At 35.9% G+C, this 23,147-nt stretch overlaps 2 protein-coding genes across 5 annotated transcripts; one reads left to right on the forward strand and one right to left on the reverse strand.

The window, feature by feature from the left end:
• The first annotated feature begins 1,179 nt into the window (after positions 1 to 1,179).
• On the forward strand, positions 1,180 to 10,555 carry LOC107826089 (dol-P-Glc:Glc(2)Man(9)GlcNAc(2)-PP-Dol alpha-1,2-glucosyltransferase). Of its 4 annotated transcripts, none has more exons than XM_075222720.1 (8): positions 1,180 to 1,918; positions 2,034 to 2,122; positions 3,795 to 4,128; positions 4,597 to 4,867; positions 8,745 to 8,882; positions 8,983 to 9,190; positions 9,547 to 9,689; positions 9,861 to 10,555. In XM_075222720.1, the coding sequence occupies exons 1-8, from the start codon at positions 1,829 to 1,831 to the stop codon at positions 10,118 to 10,120; spliced, it is 1,533 nt and encodes a 510-aa protein (XP_075078821.1). In that variant the 5' UTR covers positions 1,180 to 1,828; the 3' UTR covers positions 10,121 to 10,555. The 4 variants fall into 4 exon arrangements, with proteins under 4 accessions (XP_075078821.1, XP_075078822.1, XP_075078823.1 ...); XM_075222721.1 differs by having other exon boundaries at positions 1,180 to 1,855; XM_075222722.1 differs by having other exon boundaries at positions 1,268 to 1,918; positions 3,836 to 4,128.
• Positions 10,556 to 18,334: 7,779 nt separating this feature from the next.
• LOC107825724 (putative protein phosphatase 2C 4) lies at positions 18,335 to 21,341 on the reverse strand. The gene is made up of 4 exons (XM_016652627.2): positions 19,648 to 21,341; positions 19,432 to 19,545; positions 18,879 to 19,143; positions 18,335 to 18,778 (listed from the first exon to the last, which is right to left on the reverse strand). The coding sequence occupies exons 1-4, from the start codon at positions 21,106 to 21,108 to the stop codon at positions 18,663 to 18,665; spliced, it is 1,956 nt and encodes a 651-aa protein (XP_016508113.1). The 5' UTR covers positions 21,109 to 21,341; the 3' UTR covers positions 18,335 to 18,662.
• Between the last annotated feature and the right edge of the window lie 1,806 nt (positions 21,342 to 23,147).

Here is a 23,147-nt window from a genome sequence, read left to right on the forward strand (position 1 = left end):
TTGGTAAGTAACCAAATGCTCATCCCGCTTCGTAAAACTTGAGTTCGCAATGACTAGATCGAAAGCCTTGGCAAAGTCCAACAGCGAAATGCCCCCTCCGTTCCGCCTCCGAAACCAAAGCCGCCATGCACCTCAGTGTACCCACCTGCAGATGACCCAATATGACCATTGAAATCTCCTCCTATGAATAACCTCTCAGAAGGCGGTATACTACGAACAATCTCATCCAACCCCTCCCAAAAGCGCCTCTTAATATCCTCATCCAAGCCTGCTTGCGGTGCGTACGCGCTAACGACATTTAAAGTACCCTCACCCACCACCAACTTAATAGTCATTAGTCTATCATTCACCCGCCTGACCTCTACCACGGACTCTCTAAGATGGCTATCTACCAGGATACCCACTCCATTCTTACCCCTCAAGACACCAGAGTACCACAACTTATACCCATCCACGTTTTTCGCCCTCGATCCGACCCACCTAGTCTCCTGGACACACGCTATATTAATCTTCCTCTTCTGAAGGATTTTCGCCAACTCTATGAATTTACTCGTTAGTGAACCGATGTTCCATGACCCGATTCTCAACCTATATGCTCCCTTGCCCCCTCTACCTCCCCTGCTACCCGTCCCACCCCCTGACCCCAGCCCCACACTCTGCCCCACCCGAGGACATGCCCTTATTCTATCATCCCAGACTGCAGCCACTACACCTACAACAATCTAAAGAAGACTCGCTAGTGCACAACGGACAACGAATCAAACTAGAAGGAAACAAGTGGTAACTAGTATCCTAGTTGAAAGGTTTAACTATTGCGAAGTAAAGTAACAGTAATTTAGCTAACACCAAAAGGGAAACAGTAAAACAGGAGGTACCAACTCCCGATAACAAAACCTGTGGCTGATTTGCTGTACTCGATGTAGTTGTACGCTCACGCACCACTTCCTACCGCCCTTTGCTAACACTCGCCTAGGTTGCTCTCCTTTGCCAATGCTCGTGCGCCCAACTTGTCTCCAATACTTCGAGAATTCCTGAAAATACAGAAAATACCACGACCCAAAAACCAGAAGGAGCTATCACCTCACCGCTATCACTGGTATAGCCCCAATAATATAAAATGTACAAAGAAAGGAGAAAAAAAAATGAGAATATAAGGGGGTGGGGGCAGATTTGGGACGCAAAAGGGGTGGGGCAAGAAGACCCGAAAATCAAATAAGGGCCAGAAACTTCTGAGATAAAGCTCAACCTCTGAGATAAAAGCTCAGCCGTGACAGACCCGAATTCAGCAATAGCTATAAAATCCCTAAAAGATGTATGCGCTGGTTTGGTCTTTTGGAAGGGATATCTCAAAGAATTTCTACTGCTAGAAATAAAAGATGCAGAAAACCTATCCAATTTTGTGAAAAGCTCATAATCTTGAGTAGCAAATAGTCAAACTAAGGACTCAAATAGAAAACAGTAGCTGAGGCAGTTTATACTCTATAGCAAATCGGAAAGAGAGATAAACAACGACAGAAGAAAGAGAAAAGTTTTCTACTTACTGACCGGAAAACGGAAGAGACGACGATCGCCGGAGAACTCCACCGGAGATGGCGAGTTCATAATTTATTACTAACCCGGAAAGTAGCAGTAGTCTCAACGTCTATATGTTAGAAGCTATTATGCCAAATATAAGGGGTTGATTTCACACTTAGTTGAAACTTGGAGACCCAAAGGAGAAAAATTTGAGAGAAAATTCGAAACGTCGTCGTTTGAAGCTGCCTGCAGCGGCATCAGGGATTCCCAATTTTTGTATCGGCGAAGACCCATTAACGCGAGTTGGAGCGAAATGGGTAAAATTGCGGTTGTGGCGATGGTAAGTTCATGGGTAGTAGCTATATCAATCCTCGTCAATTGCATTGTGCCTGATCCTTACATGGTATTCCTTCTGTTTTTTTTTTCTATTTAAACAACTTTTCTTCTTTATGAATGTATATTGATTGATTTTGATAAATTTATAGTTGTGTAAAGTGGATAATGGGTGCTTTTTCTAGGATGAGATATTTCATATACCTCAAGCGCAACAGTACTGCAAAGGCAATTTCAGAAGCTGGGATCCCATGATCACTACCCCTCCTGGCCTGTGAGTATTACCTCGTTTTTTCTCATTACTTGCAACCTACAATATATGTGCCTAGTGATATGTGGCAACTGAAATGTGACAGCATTAGCGGTTAGCCTCTTGTAGTCAATTTTGCCTTCTGCAGGAAGAATAAATTTATGAAGAGTTAGGAATATGTTTAAATGACTATTAGCAGCGAGTTTCTCCTCATTTAGTTTCTTGATTCATTTGGGTGTTAAATTATGCCAGAGACGGATTCAGGATTTAAAGTTTATGGGTTTCTATAACGACCTCAAATTAATACTATATTTGTAACTAGGTTCAACATTAATTATTTATAGATATTTAATGGATTTCTTTATATATATATATAGGGTCTAGACAAGCTACTGGGTTCACATGAACTAGTAACCAACACTGTAGATCCGCCCCTGGAAATAGCAATATATGTGTTCTTCTTAGGGAGAAAACCAAGCATGTCTTCTTGGAAATAGGAATTGTACATACTATGCTCTCCTACAGATTACGAGTCTTGGAAATAGGAAATAGGAATTGTCATGCTTTGTGTGTCTGCAGATATGAGTCTTTTCCCTTTATTTGATTGCAAAATGTACATTGTTTTTCTTCCTAAGTATAGCTTCACCTTGTTGATGATCTTAATTTAGCAAGTGGTTTCTTCATATAGGAGTTGTTGGTACCAGTCTTACATTCTTACTCCACCAATTATCTAGAAAATTTGGCTTAAAGGAAGAGTCTATGAAAGAGTTAATATGGAGGCAACATATTGCACTAATTCGGTGATAACTGAAACGTCAAGCATTTTTTGTTACAATCTTTTGATATTGCAAAACCAATTTATGCGCATACTAGTATACTACTATTGTCTTCTGTTTTTAGCATGCAGACTTTAGCATAAAACATCACAATGGAATTAAAGGACACATATTGGCAATACTAGTTAGTTGAGATTTGAAACATATAGTGGCTTTGAAACTTGTGGTTTTAGACCTGCCATGACATTTTTGTGGCTAATTATAAAATCGCGTCATTAAGGGTAAAATGGGGATTCTAAGATTAAATTGTTCCCAAAAAGAGAAAGGTGTGATTTTTGGGGACAGATTAAAAAGGAAAGAGTGTCACCTAAGTTAGGCCGGAGGGAGTGACATACGATCGAACAAGATAACTGAAAAAGCAATTACTAAAGTTTATGGAACTTAGTTCTCTTTGTACTATGTACTATCTTTCTCTCAGGCTCTCAATTTTATGTTAATGGCCATGTAAAATAGGTTTATTTTGGCGGATTGAGGTCATGAAGTTGGGGTTGGGATGAGAAGTTTGAGGCTGATTCCATGGCTCGAGCTGTGACCTATAGATTTTTGGTGCAGTGAGGTTCGTTGAAGACAGTGACTAGATTTCAGCTAAATGCTATAGAGACATCATCAAATGATACAAAGAATTCTCTCAGATTTGTCTCTGTTGTTTGTCAAAGAGAAAAAAGGAATACAGATAACCGAAAAAGGATGTAAACAACAGAACAGGAAATAAAAGGACGGAGCTAGTATCACATAACATGTGCCATGACCTTGATCCGTAGATATTGAAAGAAGTGTTCTTTAAGATGCTTCAGTTGAAAAAAACAGTTTAGATCTAACTGATAAGGGAATTTGACGCAGATAATTTAAAATTTTTGCAGGTATATTGTTTCACTTGCCCATGTTGCTTCTTTGTTTCCAGGGCTGTTCTCAATGAAAGTAGGTGCCTCATTTTCAGATGCTTGTTCCTCTTCCATCCTACGCTCCAGCAATGGTGTATTGGCTGTATTCTGCAGCTTTCTGGTTTACAACATACTTAACCACCTCAGGCCTTCCCTTAGTGACAGAAAAGTAACTCTTCGGACAGTTGTCCTAGCGTTGTATCCCCTTCACTGGTTCTTCAGTTTTCTTTATTATACAGATGTAGCATCACTAACTGCTGTACTGGCATCATACCTTATGAGTCTCAAGAAGAATTATTTCTTGAGTTCCGTGGTAAGTGGATCAACTCAATCCCATTTAATTCTCTCTAGTCGATAATAAAAGGGAGCAAAGTTATAAATCGACTTTTGTTCAAACTCTTTATAGCTTACTCCTCTTATGGAATTGTATTCTTCTGTATGGCCTTTGTGATTAATAAAGAATTTTTCTCCAATAATATTTATGCACTGTAGTTATTCATGCACCAAAAACATGTTCCAAGAATATATATGATTTTAACATCTGACAAGTGACCCAAATCTCCCTTTGTAGGATGTCTTGATGGCACCTAGACTTAGGGACTATGTAAGCCTAACGTTTATCAAAATAATAACAATATTAAATAACGACTGACAAATGCGAAGTAGAATCTCTATACAATACTTACAATACCAAAATCCGGTAGTACAAGCCATAAGATCTACTGAGTTACCATACTTTTTTTCTAATTGAAAAGTTAACCCTGTGTTCATATATCTGAAGGTTGGGGCTCTGGCTGTGCTGATACGGCAAACAAATATCATATGGGTCCTTTTTATAGCATGCACGGGGGTTTTAGACTATATTCTAACTCAGCAGAAAGATAGTGCTGTATTGGCTGAATCTAGTCCATCACAAGGTAAAGATGCTTTCTCAGTTTGGAATCAAGGTGTCGGAACAGGCTCTAACTTAAGAAAGCGCAGAATCGGTAATCAGGCAGCTACATTCAGCTCTTCTGTCCACCAAATGGTTGCTTCCACAAAGCCTTCCTCAGGTTCTCTCATCTCATCTTGTTTTGAGTTTTTTCATCTGCATTTATGTGGTTTTAGGTCACATAATAGCATCTGTTGATTTTTATGTCAATCCAATTATCTTCTTTTTGACAAGTAATTTCTGTTCAGTTATCTAAAGTACATCGGGTCAAATAATTACAATCAAACACCGTTGTGAATACATCAAGTTCAATTGTACAAGCTGTCAAGTGTTTCTTATGAGCAGAAATATCCAAACGGTTTACTTGTGAACCTGCATGGTGAATGCAATTCATCTGGTTTGGAAGAAACAACCTGGTGACCGTGGAAGATAAAAGGGGCAAAAAATGTTCCACTTATTGTGTCCTACATAGAGATACTTTTGGTTGTGCTTTTTTCAATATCTTCTTTTTAACGATTAGAGCACCTCAACTCCACATTAGGGAAGTGAGTGGGGGGAGGAAAAGGAACTTTTATTACTTGAAATATTTATAAGTGTTTTCCTTAGTAATATACTTCTCTTTGTTTGTTAGGTTACTACTTAACAAGAGAAACTTGAGATTTTGAGATTTTGATCCCAGCAACTTTGGTTACTTACCAAAGTTCGGTGGCGAAGACTCAGATTGACTATCTCCTCCTCAGGAGATGCGACAGAAGGTTGTGCGAGGACTGCAAGGTTATCCCAGGTGAGACCCTCTCAACGCAGCATAGGCTTTTGGTGATGGACATTTGTATTAGGATAAGGAGGAAGAAGAGGTCAGTACAAGGACGCCCCAGGATTAGGTGGGGCGCCTTAACTAAGGATAAAGCTAAGGAGTTGGAAGGAAGGTTATCGGCAATGGGAGCTTGGAGAAGTAGTGGGGACGCAAACACAATGTGGTCGACGACGGCGGACTGTATAAGAAAGGCGGCGAGAAAGGTGTTAGGGATATCTACGGGCCACAATGGTGGCCACAAAGGAGATTGGTGGTGGAATGCAGTTGTCCAAGGTAAAGTGGAAGCAAAGAAGGCGGCTTACCTGCGGTTAGTAGGGAGCACTGACGAGGAGGAGAAGAGAGAGAACAATCAAAGGTATAAGGTAGCTAGGAAGGAGGCGAAGATGGCAGTGACGGAGGCTAAAACGACAGTTTTTGCTCGTCTGTATGAGGAACTAAGGAACAAAGGTGGGGAGAAGAAGTTATTCCGACTCGCTAAGGCGAGAGAGAGGACAACTCGGGATCTGGACCAAGTGAGGTGCATAAAAGATGATGACGGCAAAGTTTTGATGGGAGATGACCAGATTAAGAGGAGGTGGCAGACCTACTTTCATAAACTTCTAAGTGAAGAAGGGGGATCAGGATATTATACTTGGGGAATTGAGGAATGCCGACAGTCACCATGAATTAAGTAATTGTAGGGACATTGAGATCGATGAAGTCATGGAGGCAATGCGTAAGATGAGAAGGGGCAGAGCTACCGGGCCAGACGAAATTCCGGTTGAACTGTGGAGGTGTGTGGGTAGAGCAGGCTTGGAATGACTTACTGCATTGTTTAGTGTTATATTCAAGACTAATAGGATGCCTGAAAAGTGGAGGTGGAGTACAATGGTCCCGTTGTATAAGAACAAAGGTGATGTCCAGAGCTGTAACAACTATAGGGGCATCAAATTACTAAGTTATACCATGAAAGTTTGGGAGAGAGTGGTAGAAATGAGAGTGCGAAGGACAGTATCTATTTCAGACAACCAGTTCGGGTTCATGCCGGGGCGATCTACCACAGAAGCTATCCACCTTATTAGGAGGATGGTGGAATAGTACATGGATAGGAAGAAGGATCTCCACATGGTGTTTATTGATCTGGAGAAAGCGTATGATAGGGTTCCTAGGGAGGTCTTATGGAGCTGCTTAGAGGATAAAGGGGTCCCGATTGACTATATTAGGGTGATTAAAGACATGTATGCTGGAGCTAAGACTCGGGTTAGGACAGTAGGAGGCGACTCTGAACACTTTCCAGTTGTTACGGGGTTGCACCAAGGGTTTTGCGCTCAGCCCATTCCTATTTGCCCTGGTGATGGATGCACTGACTCATCATATTCAAGTGGAGGTGCCATGGTGCATGCTATTTGCTGATGACATTATTCTAATTGACGAGACACGAGGCGGTGTCAACGAGAGGCTAGAGATTTGGAGACATGCTCTTGAGTCTAAAGGTTTCAAGTTGAGCAGGACGAAGACGGAATACCTCGAGTGCAAATTTGGAGTTGAGCCGACGGAAACGGGAGTTGAAGTGAGGCTTGACTCTCAAGTCATTCCCAAGAGGGGTAGTTTCAAGTACCTTGGATCGGTTATTCAGGGGATCGGGGAGATTGACGAGGATGTCACACACCGTATAGGGGTGGGGTGGATGAAGTGGAGGTTAGCGTCGGGAGTCTTGTGTGACAAGAAAGTGCCACCGTTACTAAAAGGTAAGTTTTATAGAGCAGTGGTTAGGTCTGCCATGTTATATGGAACTGAATGTTGGCCGGTAAAGAACTCACACATCCAGAAGATGAAAGTAGCAGAGATGAGGATGTTGAGGTGGATGTGCGGGCATACAAGGATGGATAAGATTAGGAATGAAGATATTCGAGAGAAGGTGGGCGTTGCCCCCATGGAGGACAAGATGCGGGAAGTAAGATTCAGATGGTTCGGGCACATTCAGAGGAGGAGCACTGATGCACCGGTGAGGAGGTGTGAGCGACTGGCTGTAGTGGGCACGCGGAGAGGTAGAGGGCGACCTAAGAGGTATTGGGGAGAGGTGATCAGACAGGACATGGCGCGACTTAAGATTACTGAGGACATGGCCCTTGACAGGGAATTATGGGGTCGAGCATTAAGGTTGTAGGTTAGGGGAAACTTGTGAATATTTCTACAGCACAATAGAGTGAGACTAGCCAGTTAGGAGTTAGACTAAGAATGTCATTGGTCGTCTATTGATGCAGGGCTTTACCAGCTAGTTTTACTATACCAACCATCTATTTCGTATTTCGTATTCTGTATTTCATATCTCTTATATTGCTGTTATTTTATTATGCATTTTTATGGTACTAATATATCGGCTCCTGTTGCTTTTTTTGAGCCGAGAGTCTCCTGGAAACAGCCTCTCTACCCTTCGGGGTAGGGGTAAGTTCTGCGTACATATTACCCTCCCCAGACCCCACTTGTGGGATTATACTGGGTCGTTATTGTTGTTGTTGTTGTTGCAACATCTGCATGTGGTCTTTGTGGTTCTTGACAAAACACACTTAACCCTCAATAAATGAATTTCAGGCTTTTGAGATCCCTCCATAAATTAATTCTTACAAACCTAATGTATTGCTGATACATGAGCAATGTGAGTATTACATGTTCTGGTAAGTGTTTTATTTTATTCTTCATATTTTCAGGGTAAATCTCTTCTTCTTTTTCTTGGGCATGTTTTTCATCCTTCTCATTTTTGCAATTTCATGTTCTCTATCAAAATTGCTTTGTTAGTATATCAGGTTTAGTAGCCAAACTTCCTTTGACTTGATAGGGTCTATTAGGAGGGATCAAATACAAAATTAGATAATTCGAAAGAACGTTCCTTGCTGCAAACATTCTTACAAGAAGTGTCATGTGGAAAACTTCACATGTTTGAGGCAACCTTCGAATGTAAACAGAGTGCCTAGCATGTTCACGAACACATTGGCAACAAATTCGTCCATTGTGTTTAAGCATGGTACGGACATGTAAGCTTTTCTTGTCAGATGCCATGTTTCAAACACGTAAGCTCCTGTGGGCTCATGCATAGTTATCCTCATGTTAGTTTGCAATGTGATTTTGGTTCCTTTTGTATATGCAAGTTTATTTGCCAGTATTGTTTAAGTTTCATTATTGTACATGTGATTATATTCCTTTTCAGATTTCTCCCACGAGGTGCGTGAAATTATCTCAAGACTGTGGCAACTTAAGTGGGAGCTTTTTGCAACTTTTTGGCCTTACTTCATAGTTATGGTCGCTTTCATTACCTTTGTTTGTTGGAATGGGAGTATAGTTCTTGGTACCAACTCTCTCTCTCTCTGAACTCTCATTTCTTTGTTTCTTTTATGGTGTCTCCTCCTTTGTTAATCGTGTGTGCATGCACGTTCTTTACATTCCAGGTGCAAAAGAGGCTCATACAGTTTCTCCACATTTTGCACAATTGATGTATTTTAGCTTGGTATCTGCCCTGTTTATGACTCCCGTGCACTTCACAATTAGGCAAGCTGCAATGCTAGCTCAGTCCTTCTGGAAGAAAAATAAGCTAGTCAATTTCTTTGAGTTGTGTACGGCGTTAATCGTTGGGTTCTTCTCAGTGCACTTTTTCAGGTAAGATGATTGATAATCTCTGTTAGTTTGTTATTTCCACTATCCTTATATTCTTTTTTTATCTCTCTTTTTATTTTTTCTATTTTTTTAGCCATTCATCACTTCCTTGTTCTGCAATCCAAACTATACATCATTCATTAAAGAGTTTTTTTCTTATGTCTCTCTTCTTTATTGCAAGCAAAGATTTATTGGAGTTCATTTCTTAGAGATTTTGGGTGTGTGCATTATTGTTTTTGGCTGATTCTAATTTGATATCTATTAATTGGTTCCTCACAAATTTGAAGGGCAATAGTTTGGATTCAAGTGACCAGGAAATGGTAGCGTGTATTTTTTACATAATATTTTGATGAATGCAGCATTGCCCACCCTTATCTCGTTGCTGACAATCGACACTATCCCTTTTATCTCTGGAGAAAAGTAATCAAATTTCATTGGACAATGAAGTACCTTCTGGTTCCACTCTATGTGTATTCATGGATATCCATCTTCAATATCTTGGGTCAGTAAAATATTCAGTCCTATTTTAAGTTGCATATGTTGTTTCGACTATACAGCCCTAGCTCCTCCTGGGGGTTACCTCAGGTTTGTGCAATAGATGTTCAAAGGAGAGAAAATTTTGTATGTAGCTGTGGTTTCTCCTAAGAATATTCCTTTTTTCCTCCATTTGCAGCTAAAAGTCAGAGGAAGACATGGGTACTAGTATATTTTTTGGCTACCGCTGCGACATTGATTCCTGCTCCACTTATAGAGTTCAGATATTATACCATTCCATTCTTTTTCTTGATCCTCCACTCTCATGTTGATGATGACAGAAGCTGGCTTCTGATGGGAGTCCTGTATGTTTCCATCAATTTTTTCACTATGTATATGTTCTTGTTCCGGCCGTTTTCTTGGGTCCATGAGACTGGTGTACAGAGATTTATATGGTAGCAAGTCAGACACTTTGGAGAACTTAAGTGGTTTAAATTTGCTGCACCAGTATTCTGGCTGTACCTGCTGACCCCAATTGGCCAATTTGCTCATTCATCTGGCAAGCATAAAGTTCACAAGGCACTATTACACCTATTCTACTTTTGACAGGCAGTTAGGATCATTCTTTTTTTGTAAGTTTAGGGGGAACTGGTATACTATATCATTGAGAATGATGATCTAGCTGGCCTATCAAATTTTGGTAGATGTTGTCGTTGATATTGTACCAAAAAAAAGGCAGTTCGGTGCACGAAGCATCCTGCATTCACGCGGGAAAGGGTCAAGTCGTTGATATTGTACAATTACTATTTTAGCATCAGAATGAGTGGTGAAAGGAACTTTTTATCGAAACAAGTTGCTAACCATTGAGGTTAGTTACTAGCTCATTATATCAAATTAACTCTGTCTGCTTTCGTAAATTACTTTCGTCAAATATAGTTTATCTTTAAGCTTTGGTTTCAAATGTTTATTTGATGGGAAAACGTGGGAATTTTGGAATGAGGATTTCTACGATGAAATTGACAGACTTGTAAGAAAAGTAAGTAAAAGGAAGCTTGCATGTGTTGTGGAATTTGAATGGTAGGTATTTTGCACATTATAGGGATAGTGTATTGGAAATTTCCAACTCTGCCTACGCGTAAAGTGCACTCAATTTAAAATTCAGATATAGTGTAATATATTTTTAATCCCGATCAAATCTCTAAATACTAATGAACAGAGCGAACTGTGGTAGATTGACTGGTGGTTTTTTTTAAAGCAAATTATACTTGCCCCTATTGAAATATCGTAATTATGATGAATCTTTTGAATATTTCCTCCATTTTAATTTAAGTGTATTATTCTCCTTTTTAGTCCGTTTAAAAAGAATATCTCTTTCTATATGTTAATTAATTGCTTTTTAATTCCAACTTTTCACATTACATATTTAAGCCACAAGATTCAAGGACATTTTGGTATATTATACACATATTCTTAATTTAAGAGCACAAAATTTAAAAGTCATTCTCTGCTTTGTTAAAGTTCGTGCCCACTCAAATGAAGACACATAAATTAGAACGGAGGGAGTACAACAAGCAAAGCAAAGTGGATAGAAAAAAATAATATTGATAATTCCAACTACCTTGGAATTAGGACTAAGTTGGTTGAATAAAAGTGTAAGGAGAAGAAGAAGAACTTAACGCTGTAACACAATTAGTGGAAGCAGAAGTCTGTTCCATTTTGTCAAAGGATTACCATTTACGACATATAAAAACAAAACTTATATTCGTAGGTTCTCTTTGAAAGTTGAACATTATGTACTGTCTCAGACATGGAGTTACGCGGAGAGAACTCCCACGACAGAAAACTATATTTGCTTTTAGTCAAATTTTGTGTGGATATTTTAGTCAATGAGATGACTATACTACACGGTTATATGCTTAACTGCAACAACCAATGCATTGTATTTGTCAATTAGTAATGTGGTAAGAAAAGTACCTTTTATGAAAGAAATTATGTGACATGATATTATATATAGTAGGCAAAGATCCTATTCAAGTCTTACCATCACACTTGATCAGAATATTCGAACATGTTTGGTCTAAGAAAAAGAATCAAAACTTGCATCTAAAGGGTCATGAAACAGGCCTCTCGCAGCTGAAAAGTTGGATGAAACTTGCAAATAATACTGGAGAAGGGAACTCTACTTCTCCCTTATAAGATCGCAAGAGGTAGCTAGTGGCTGAAGCAGTGACGAAGTTAGGAATTTTTTCAAAGGTATTTAAATTTGAAAGAAGTAAAAAAAGATTCCGACAAAGGGTGTTCAATATGTGTTATATACCTCTAAAACGTAATATTTTATCTATATACACATTACAATTTTTTGACAAAGGGTGGGTGGCTTCGCCACTGGGCTGAAGACTTAACTCCAATAGCCACCCACTCAACCGCTTAAACTAAAAATTATCGATGTATATATACTAATATGCATAATTCATATATATATATAATATATAATTGAGTATAATTAGTGTATATTTGGTAGGAAAAGTAAACATTCATTCCCTTATATAATCTTACACGAAATTCTCCATAAAGATAAGGCACGATCCATCCAATTGAGGACTCAAATTGATATTGATGTCAATGAGACCTATAAAATAAATATATAAATAATATTATTTTGTTTCTGATAGTTTAAATTTTTAGATGAGTGAGTTCATATAATTGGCAATTCGCACAAGTCAACATATACTTGTTAGGAAAGTTAAGAAAACCTTATCGAAGTTGTAATTTCTTGAAATTTCCACAAATCTAACAAACTCTATATAGTGAATAATAACTGGCGGTGCCCGAAATGAGCCAATATACTTGCAGCAATGTATTAGGCCAATCCGAATATTGGATGTTTAATGGGAAAAGGTAAATAATAACCCTCAAACTCTTGAACAGATTTAAGAAATTTAAGTAATTGCATTCAAAAGTTTTTTGAATAAACAAGCACAGGAGTAGTTATTTAAAAATAAAAAATTAAAAAAAAAAACAGAAGATGAAAACTCAGAAAAATTGGCCGAAAATAGTGAAATTTGAGCCCAAATGTGACCTGGTCATAGCCGATTCACATATTGTAGCCTGCGTAAAGGGCTCAAAGCAGAGGTGGAGCTGCTAGAGTACCAGAAGCAGGTTTGGCCGAATCCAGTAGCTTTGATCGAAATATTTATTTGTTTCAAAAAAATCCATTAAACAATAAAATGTATAAATTATTAATTAGAATTCAATAACTTTAAACGATTAAAATCCTAAATACATAAGTTTGAAATCTTAGCTCCACTAGTGGCTCAAAGCACAAATCCATGTTTTAGTTTAATATTGACAAACGAGTACTACATAGACCATTTCAAATTATTGCTTAATAGAAGTTTCAACAGTAAGGTTTTGTTGTGCAGCATCTAAAGTAGTGGCTTGTCGCAAAACCAACAGAATATAATGCTCCCCGCATCAGTTGTATACGAGAAGTTTAAACCGTGCAACTTTTTTTACAACTGACAATTCACGTATGTTTAAATCGGCCTACGGTTCAACGCTCCGGCCCTCCACTTTTCTCCTTTTAAATACTAAACTTTTGTTGTAACAGAGATCAACCCTAGCTAGTTTTTACGTATGTCTAACTCACATATCATGTGTTGCATTCTTACTGTCAGACCAAATCCCTAGATACGGAATCCCTAGGTACGGAATCGTGTAACTTTTCTTTATTGATCCATTGTTAATAGTATGGTTTTCGATTAGAACTATTTATAGACATATACGTAAAATTCGAATTAAAATACACATATATTCATAATAGATTCATACGCAGTGTTAAAAAAGAAATACTACGTACAGTAATATTTTGTACATAGACTGAAATACTCAATCCGCTTCTTATGAGGATATATAGTTAAAAAATAATTATTTTCTTGACAGATAATCTTAATTCTATAAAACCATATAAGTCAAAACTAAACAGGTCCCACTTGTTATGCTACTACTAGTTTACTAGTCTTTATCCCATTTATTTGTGCATGAAAAGTTAATATGGATTTGCACAAAGAGACTGTACAAAAGGTTTATGTCTATATTCAAATTTCAAAATAGATGCTACAGTACACACTGTTAATATTTTTAGCATAAATTCTAAAAATATAAAATTATATTAATAATAAACTCGTACATACTAGTAAAGAAATAGTGGATGTAAGGTTAGGTTATTGCAAAATTTAAATTTGCAACTGCAACCAAATAGGAATTTTCTAAACCCAAATATATATGTGTGTATCAAATAATACAGTCTGACTTTACAAATTGCAATTAAGACAAATTTTCAAGATAACCCAATTGCAAGTCAGTTAGTATACAAATACAGAAAGTAGGAAGTAAACGAGGGGCCCTTTTTCCAAAAAAACTCGATTAACTAATCGTGTGTACAAACCTAAACCACATATGGTTGGTTCAGAAAGATATCATTTTCATCTTAGACTATTCCAATTTTGGTGAATCATACTTTTATAATTCATTTGAGGAAAAAAAAATAAAATTTTCAAATAATTTTTTAATAGTAGTTTGTTTAGTCAAAGATCGCTTCACATCTCGAATTACCTGTACCTTAGAATAGAGTCAATGGATATTTAATGAATTAGGAACCATAAATTTGTATAATACTGAGAATGAAGTCTAACTCAAATGACGTTATTAAACTTTAAGCTTTTAAAATGCTTGATCTTAGACTACTAATGTTGAATTTCTGAAGAGGTGAAAAAGATTTTTCTCCAAATTTATTTTAAAAATTAAAATTTTCCCTCTAACTTCAAATTATAGATATTTTTCTCTTCATGTCTAAAAACCCAGCCATTGACTAGTGATTTTGAAGACATGATGTCTATTTCACTCTCTAAATTATCAATCTCCCTTTTTTTTTTTTTTTATGAAAAAGAAATAGTCTTCTTTCCTTGTATCTTTTTCTTTTCCGTGCCTTTTCGTGAAATCAGTTAACTTGACTTTCGGACAGAGGCGTCGTGTGCTTAGTGATCGTTTTAGCATAAATACTATCAAGCGTTCCTTGCCCGAAGGATCCAGGAGTCCCGTGTGGAAGGGCTCTCGCTCAACGGAACAAAGGTACGCCGGGGATAACAGGCTGATGATGTTCTTTCGTCCCCTTTTTACCGAAAAATGTTTTATATAAAAATTGGTGTTTTTTATTATTCTAAATTGTAATACTGACTACATTCACAACATAAATAGTGAAGTTCTTTTATGACTTTACTATAAAATCTGTCCTTATTTTAATCACTATTTTTGTTTTAAGTCCATTGAGTGTTTCTGTCTTCTCTCTTTTATGTTCAATTGTATAGATGTAATTAAGTTTTGATTGACAAAAAAGGTAAAAAAAAACAAAATATTAAGCTATGGCCAGTTATCTCTTTTTTATTTTTCATCTTACTCTCAAAATAATTATTTCATTCAGTCTTTTATAATATTGTTTTTTTAAAAGAAAATAAACAAACTTGTTTTGTTACTACTTCTGTAGTTTTATTGACTCTATATATAACAATTGATTAGTTATATAGGTGGAGTCAACTGATATAAATTAGACCAGAAAAATAAGAGGTGGTTTCTAGTTATATAGTAAAACTAGACATTACCATTCCTTTAGAAGTTTAGAAATTAATAATCGGAAAACAACCAAACCAAAAACATTGCATGATTTCTCAAATTAAAAATTCCTAAAATATCGAGTTCCTTTTTAGGATTTATCCTTTTTTTTTTTTTTTTGCTGTTTTTAGGTGAAAGAAGCATCAGCATCACTTTAGCAAATAACAATAGTATTTTTCAGTGGGTAATGACTGATGTTGATAGTCCAAAAAATCAAAACCAACTCCTCTGTACTCTGAACATTTATTTTCATCTTTTCATTAATATTTTAAAACTCATGCTAAGTCATTAATAATGTCACGAGATTTTAGAGATACCTAAACCACAAGCAACTGTCAAATATTTTTTTTTAGCTTTTAAGAGGTTGACTTTCTACCTCCATGTTCATGTATTTAATTTTATAAAGCGCAACGTTTTCATATATTTATTGATCGAAACCTACCTCTCTCTTTTTTTTCCTTCTTTTTCCATTTCTTTCTATTTATTTGATTTTTTAAATAATCCGGAATCTGAAATTCACTAATCCGGAATGAAACCCAGTAAATGGTGGTTAGTTAAACATCCATCATCGAAAAATTATACCATGTATAGGAGTCAAATATAAATTTTTGCACATATATTAATAAAAAAACCTTAGCGAAATTCATAATTTCGCTATTTTCACTAATTCGATTAATCAACCGACTGAGCAAGGTAAAGCGCTCTTTACTGAAATTCTTCAATTTCGTTGCTTGAATCCAAGAAGCGTATTCATAATTTGAACTTATGAGTTCGAATTTACGAATCTACCACAACACATCTGATTTATTGGGTTTGAAATTTAATTATTTATACTTCATTAATGAATTTTTTACCCTCATATATACAAGATCTGAACCAAAGCTAATGTGTTCGGATGAACCCGTATGTTAAACTCCACGTCCACCCAGTTAAATCTGAAACATATGAACCGTCTAGAGGCAGACACACATTATAGATTGAGGGGTCACCGCATCAGAAAACTTCAGTAAAAACTCATATATACTTACAAATGTGTTCAAAAAATAATCAGATATTATAGCACATGCCCTCGTATTAATTATTATGAACAGTAATAAATTTTTATTGAATATTATATGGTGCACCCACGACCGCCGAATCATAGGTCCGCCTCGATAACCATCCCACTACGCCTATGATGTGGCCTATTTATTTGTTTCTAATTACATCATCAGCTAACAAAAAACATCCAATCAATGCTCTTGAAAGAAAACAACCTTAATGCAAGCTTTTTGTCTGTTAGCTTTTGGTCAACTATTTCCTTTTTGTTTGTTTCTTTATTATGGGGTAGTTTATTTTAAGAAGTCATGCTTCATACAGCATTATAGTACTATAATAGCAGTTTACTAACGTAAGTAGACCAAATATATATACTGCTCCTTTCTGTAAATTAAATTTCATAGGTTGTAAGTACGACTTTTGTGGGTAATTTGCCTAACTTTTTCTTGTATTTTTTTTTTTTTTTTTTTGGGTTTTCATTTTTCAACTCAAGAATGGATTAGATTAACAAAGAAAACGCGTAGAGGATTTATGACAAATGATGAGTATAATTGACTATCTCCATTCTCTGGCCAATTGCTTTCTGTTTAGAGTAAACAAAGGATTGATTTTGAAATTTTCAACTTGAAATTTCTAATGAATTCTTGGAAATATAGAGTTTTAGTCAAGGGCAGATGTAGCCTTTCGGCTACGGGTTCAATTAAAACTCATAACTTTCGACATAAAGTATGAATTTATATATAAAAAACCCCACTAAAATCTTAACAAATACTAGGTTTGAACCCATACTTTTACAGTACAATGAATTTAATGCTAAAAATCTTAAAAGTTGAACTCATTAAATTTAAATTTTTAATTCGCCTCTGGTTTTAATCCATCATTCCATATCCTAAGTGCCTGTTTGGACATAAAATTTGATGGAAGATTTTTTCAAAAAAAATTCACTTTTTTTCGAAACCAGTGTTTGTTCATAAAATTTTTAATTTTCACTTGAAGATGCATTTTGGAAATTTTCGAAAATTTGAAAAACTGCAAAAAGCTATTTTTCAAAAATTTCACTCACAAAACTTCAAAAACAACCCAAACTGAAATTTGTGTCCAAATACAACTCTAAAATTCAAATACCATTTTCACTTGTTTCGAATTTTACAATTCTTATGTCCAAACGCCTACTAAATCCTGCAATAATTTTTCATGTCCTTGTATAGTGACGACGAAAAATGACAACAATATTGTTATTTTCGAAAAAAATTTCTACTTAGCTATAAGGATGGTGATGATTCATCTGGCCAACCTGACCTCAACTTGCTTGAGATTGAGACATAGTTATAGTTATTGTCATTAATCACATTGAAAGTTGGTACCAAACCAACCAAATGATGATAAGTGATAAGGAAACTTGAACAGTTTAGTTAGACAACTTGGTCAACTAGAATCATTCATGATGAAATAAAAGAACAAAAGAAAATAAAACACAGTTTGAAATGGTAAACAAAATCAGTAGTCAACTTTCTATTTCCAACAACAATCTATTGCTTGTTTGAGAAACCAAACTTATGGACATGAGGAATAAAAGAATTCCACCAGATTTTCAACTTCAACTTTTCCTCTCTTGGTCACTTCAATTACTTTTAGCATTATGCCAATATTCTGATTCCACATACATTCTTCTAACTTGTTGAGGACAGAACATCAATCTTGAATAGTTAAAGGGCAATCCAATGCACAAAGCATCTGGCGTTTATGCAGGGTCTTTAATTCCCTTCGAAAAAGAGAATCGATCATCTTCGCCTCCTTCTAAGGAAGTCTGAGCTCCTTCCCATGCTAAGAGCCTTTCTAAACTCTTGAACTTAAGAGAGGCTTCTTTTCAAGCTGAGTAGAAATATCGTATAAAGAAAATGGTCTGCGGGCAGCGTACCATCTTGAATAGTTGAAACTAGAAAATAAGTATGGTATAAAATAAAGGAATTTCGACCAACGCGTCATATCTATTGAGGTGAAAGTTTGTGAAATGGAACTCCAAAATGTATACAAGGAGCACCATCTGTTACAAAACTTACCATGTTCTAATGACATTTGAATGTAAAGAGAGGCATAAGTTTATTGACAATTTTACAATCTCTGGATCAAGAAACCTCAGCCTCGCTATCTTTTATCGAGCAGCCTAAACTGTATACTATAAACACTACTGCTAAATTTGGGTAAACAACGGTTAACAGCAAAATTAGCTCGATTTTTTCTATGTACTTTCTTTTTTCCTGAGGGTAAAATATCAAAATTCCTCTGTCTAGCTGATTTACAAAGATGATTTCCATATCCTTCCTTCGAAAGACAAAATGATAATCGAAACATCATCATGGTACTTCCTACGATCTCCTTGAGGTATATCGAGCAACTCATGGAAGTTCAATCCTGCAAAATCCAAAACCAAAGTTTTGTTTAGAACGATTGCTATGAGAAATCAGTACTTAGCAAATATCACATGCAAAAGATTCTGAGTGTTTGTAATTACCAGCTTTCTTAGCAGCTCTGAATAACACTTCTTCGACGAGATGTTGTGCAGGATCTCCCTCGGGGAATATAGACATAAAGGTCTCTACTTCTGAGACTGCTTCTTCATTTGTGAAGTATTGGTAAAGACCATCAGATGATAAGATCAAAAATCTGTCTCTTGAACCAAGTGTGTGGTGGTAAAGTGATGGTAGACAGTTTATGTAAGGTGAATTTCCAATGTAGTTAATTCTGAACATCTCTAGAAGTGCATTATTCCACTTGGGCTGTAAAAATCACAGAAGCGGAAAAGAAATTAACAAAGGCTAAAAACAATCTTCAAAAATCAGGAAGGGCAGCCCGGTGCACTAAGCTCCCGCTATGCGCGGGGTCTGGGAAAGGGCCGGACCACAAGGGTCTATTGTATGCAGCCTTACCCCGCATTTCTGCAAAAGGTTATTTCCACGGCTCGAACTCATGACCTCCTAGTCACATGGCAGCAACTTTACCGATTACGCCAAGGCTCCCCTTCAATATGATCAATAATACAAAGAGTGTAAAATCAAGATTAGTACCTGTTTGAGATATCCTGCCCCGAAAGCTCGAGTAACTTTCAAGGAACCTTTCACTCTATCATTTTTAATCGCGAAAGGATCATCCAAATGCTCGCTTCTAATCCTAATTACTTCCTGCAATCATTCACAAGACAAGCACAACATAAACATATGAAACAGGCAAAAACTACAAATGTTTTTGTACAATTGCTTATGTAAATGGACTAAATTTTGTACCTCTTTAATCGATGTACTATGATCCTTAGTAAGTTGAGAAGGAACTAGACTATGTTTGCGATCAGATTCAGCTCGATAGAGTGCATCAATGCTATTTACACTCTGCTCATTTATCCTTCTCAACTTGCTAATAGAAATATCAGATTCCGGATTTTGAGCTAAAACAGCTCTACTATCTCCAACATTCAACAAATAAACATCCTGATCTTTAAGCAACATTACTAAAACACAAGATCCCATTAAAGCCAATTCAGGATTCTCCTTTACCATCATATCAGCAATCTCCAAATATGACGCCTCGGTTTTCCTTAACCCTTCAGATAAAGCCTTCAATACATCAGAATGGTCAACACCGAAAACCCCATCTAATTTCTCCTTCTGATCAAATTCTTGATTTTGAACAAAATGTTCCACCTTAAATCCCGAGTTTCTTAATGGAATTGTCTCGTTACTCGTCGAATTCTTGGGGGTTTCTAACTTATCATTCCATAGCAATCCCTTGAGTTCTTTATAGACATTTGAATAAAGATTATTCAACAGGAAATCAGTAGCATCAGGTCCATTAAATCCATCATAAATCCCAACAAAAACCCAACCATGTTCCTCAGAAATCACAACATGTACTCTGTCTTCCCCTGCTTTACCTTGAGCCCAATGCACATTTTGGCCTCTAAATGAGTCATTTCCCTCATCATCATCATCAACCAAACTATTCTGACTACTCAAACTATTTCCAACATTACTATGATGACTATTACTCCCTTGAACATTAACTTCATTATTATTATTATTATTATTTTTCTCAACCAAATTCATTTCTTTATTAAACCTCAAAAAAGAATTTGACAACACTTTCTTTAAACTTCTAATTAAACCCCATTTCTTGGATTTGGGTTTGTACCTTTGGATATGATCATACTGGTTCTCCAACGGGCCCGAGGTGAAGCTCCGCTCAATCGGGCCTGACATGAATCCCCTCTCGATCGGGCCCGAGCTAGGGCCCATATTAGAAATACGGGCCGGAATCGGGCCTGAATGAATAGCAGAAGCTGCAAATGATGAACCTCTTGGGATTGGCTGAAGAGGAATGGATGAAAAAAACTGAGAACTCTCAAAAGCTGAAGCTTTATCAATATTATGATTGTAAGCAGAAAAGTCAACGATGGCCGTTGACAAAGGCGTTGAGGTGTTAGCAGAGATGGAGGCGCCGGAGATTGTACGGAACGCCGCCGTAGGGCAGCTGCTAGCGCTGGAAATAGTGGTGGTAGTGGAAGAAGAAGACGAATCATCGGAAAACAGGTGGGGTTTTGAATACGGGTCGGGTCGAATATAGCAAAAAGAATGACCCAAACCTTCATCAAGTGGATCAGTTATGTTCATAGCTATATCATGATGTCTTTTTGATATTTCTCCAACATCTCCCGCAAAACAAAGATTCAACTTTCTCACTCCGTTACCCATTTTTGAACAAATAAATAAAAAATATTTAAATACAGAAATTTTTTACAGGTGATTGTTGTTCATCAAATATTCACAACAACGGTGAGAGAATAATAAGAAGAAGAAGAAGAAGAAGAAGAAGAAAGAAGAAAATTGTTTGAAAGTTCAGAGGAGGAAAAATGGCAAGAGGATTTAAATGGAGAAGAGGAAAGAGAAAGAGTTAACTATTGATATAAGAAAAAAAAAGTATGAATAATATTTTAATTGAATTTGTTTTTTTATTTGATACTGGTTTGGGTGGGCAGTTCACTAATTTTATTTTTTAAAATATTTATTCTTTGTTTATTTGGGTGGGGCGTTGACTTTTAATACTATAAGGTTTTGTTTGATTCTTTTTGTTTTTATTTTGGGCGGTGGCTGAGAACTGAGAAGTCAAGGGGTTTTGTTTTTGTGAGAGGGGGGGAGGGGGGGGGGTTTAAGGAGTTTTAGGAGTTAAGGCTAAGGTATAAGCTAAAGCGTGTTTATTTCAGAAAGTCAAATGTAGCAACTTGAGGAATTTGAGAATATTGAATTTGAGGAATTTAAGAATATTGAATGGGGTCAAAGTAAAAGTTTAAATTTTATAACAGTAAAGAGAATAAAAGTCGCATGATAACTGAGAAATAATTTCTCAAGAAAAAAAAAGGAGAAATAATTTTAGGTGATATGTTTGCAAAAGAATGAATCTACCAGGTCAATTATAGTAGCGGAGTCATGATTTATAATAAGGAGACTAGGAGAGTTAGAATATAAATAATTGAATGTGCGAAAAAATCAAAGGAAGTAAAGTATATATATATATATATTACCTAACTACACAACGTAAAATTTTGGCCAGAAAATATCAATAAACAACCTTTAGACAAAGGTGGTTTCGCCATCGGCCAATCATATATCCTCATCTTTAGTGTTTCTTTAATAATATAACAGTATTTAATTGAATAGTTAATTTACAATTTAATTTGATATAGAGATTATATACGTAGTCATGGTATTAAATTTAGTAATAAAAATATTGTTTGATAAAATAAACATCTTATCAAAGAAATAAAGTTTAAAGTCTTAAATTCGTTTTTCAAAGTTGTAATAAAACCAACAAAGTTCAATACTAATTGCTGAACATTAGATCTAATCCATTTGTCTATTAAACTAATGAAATAACAAACTAAATATTGCTATATTATTTACAAATATACCTTAACCTTTTATCCTTTTTTGACAATATTAGATTTTTCTATTCACCTTTTTAAGGCCCTATATATACGTTTGTCAATGGACTAATGCCACCCAAAAATTTTATTAGATTTATTTTAAAAAAATACAATCAAATATTTGCTTATTTTTATTTTCATTTGCCATCTCCAACACTCAAATGTCTTTTGACTTTAACATTAATCACATTGTTATCTATAACAAACAACTTTTATCCTAAGAAGTCATCCACCATAAAAGAAACTAACTAAAATATTTATTGGGATAAAGGAGTAATTATAATTTGGATTATTGCAATCCAACTTCTTTATGAATCCAAGGAGATAAAATTGAGCAAATAAACTTAAATGAATAATTGACTTGTTAATCAAAACGTAATTATATTTCCTTTGTTTCAAATTATCAGTCGTGGTTTGTAAAAATAATTTTTTAAAAATTATTTGTCATTTTAGAAATTCAAGGGTAAATTAATTATTTTTTCCTATTTTATCTTTAATATTAATTATTCTTGAAGACTACGATACCTTAATTATGAGTAAGTATTAAATGAAGAGATATTATATTTTAAGACAAAAATAAGGATAAAATATTCAACAATTGTTTTTATTTCATATTTTCTTAAAGAACACAAAAAAAAAAAAGACATATGATTTGATACGGAGGGAGTAATTAACAAGCTAGCCGTATGGTCAACTACATCCCTCACAAGTTACAACAAAAAAGGCATAAGGATTGCAGCTGTCTATTGTCATCTTAGTCTTTAAGCATTCACTATATTGTTGTCTACAATTATTATCATCCTATCTCTA

This window comes from Nicotiana tabacum, chromosome 10 (genome assembly GCF_000715075.1).
Source record: "Nicotiana tabacum cultivar K326 chromosome 10, ASM71507v2, whole genome shotgun sequence".
NCBI classification, from domain to species: domain Eukaryota; kingdom Viridiplantae; phylum Streptophyta; class Magnoliopsida; order Solanales; family Solanaceae; genus Nicotiana; species Nicotiana tabacum.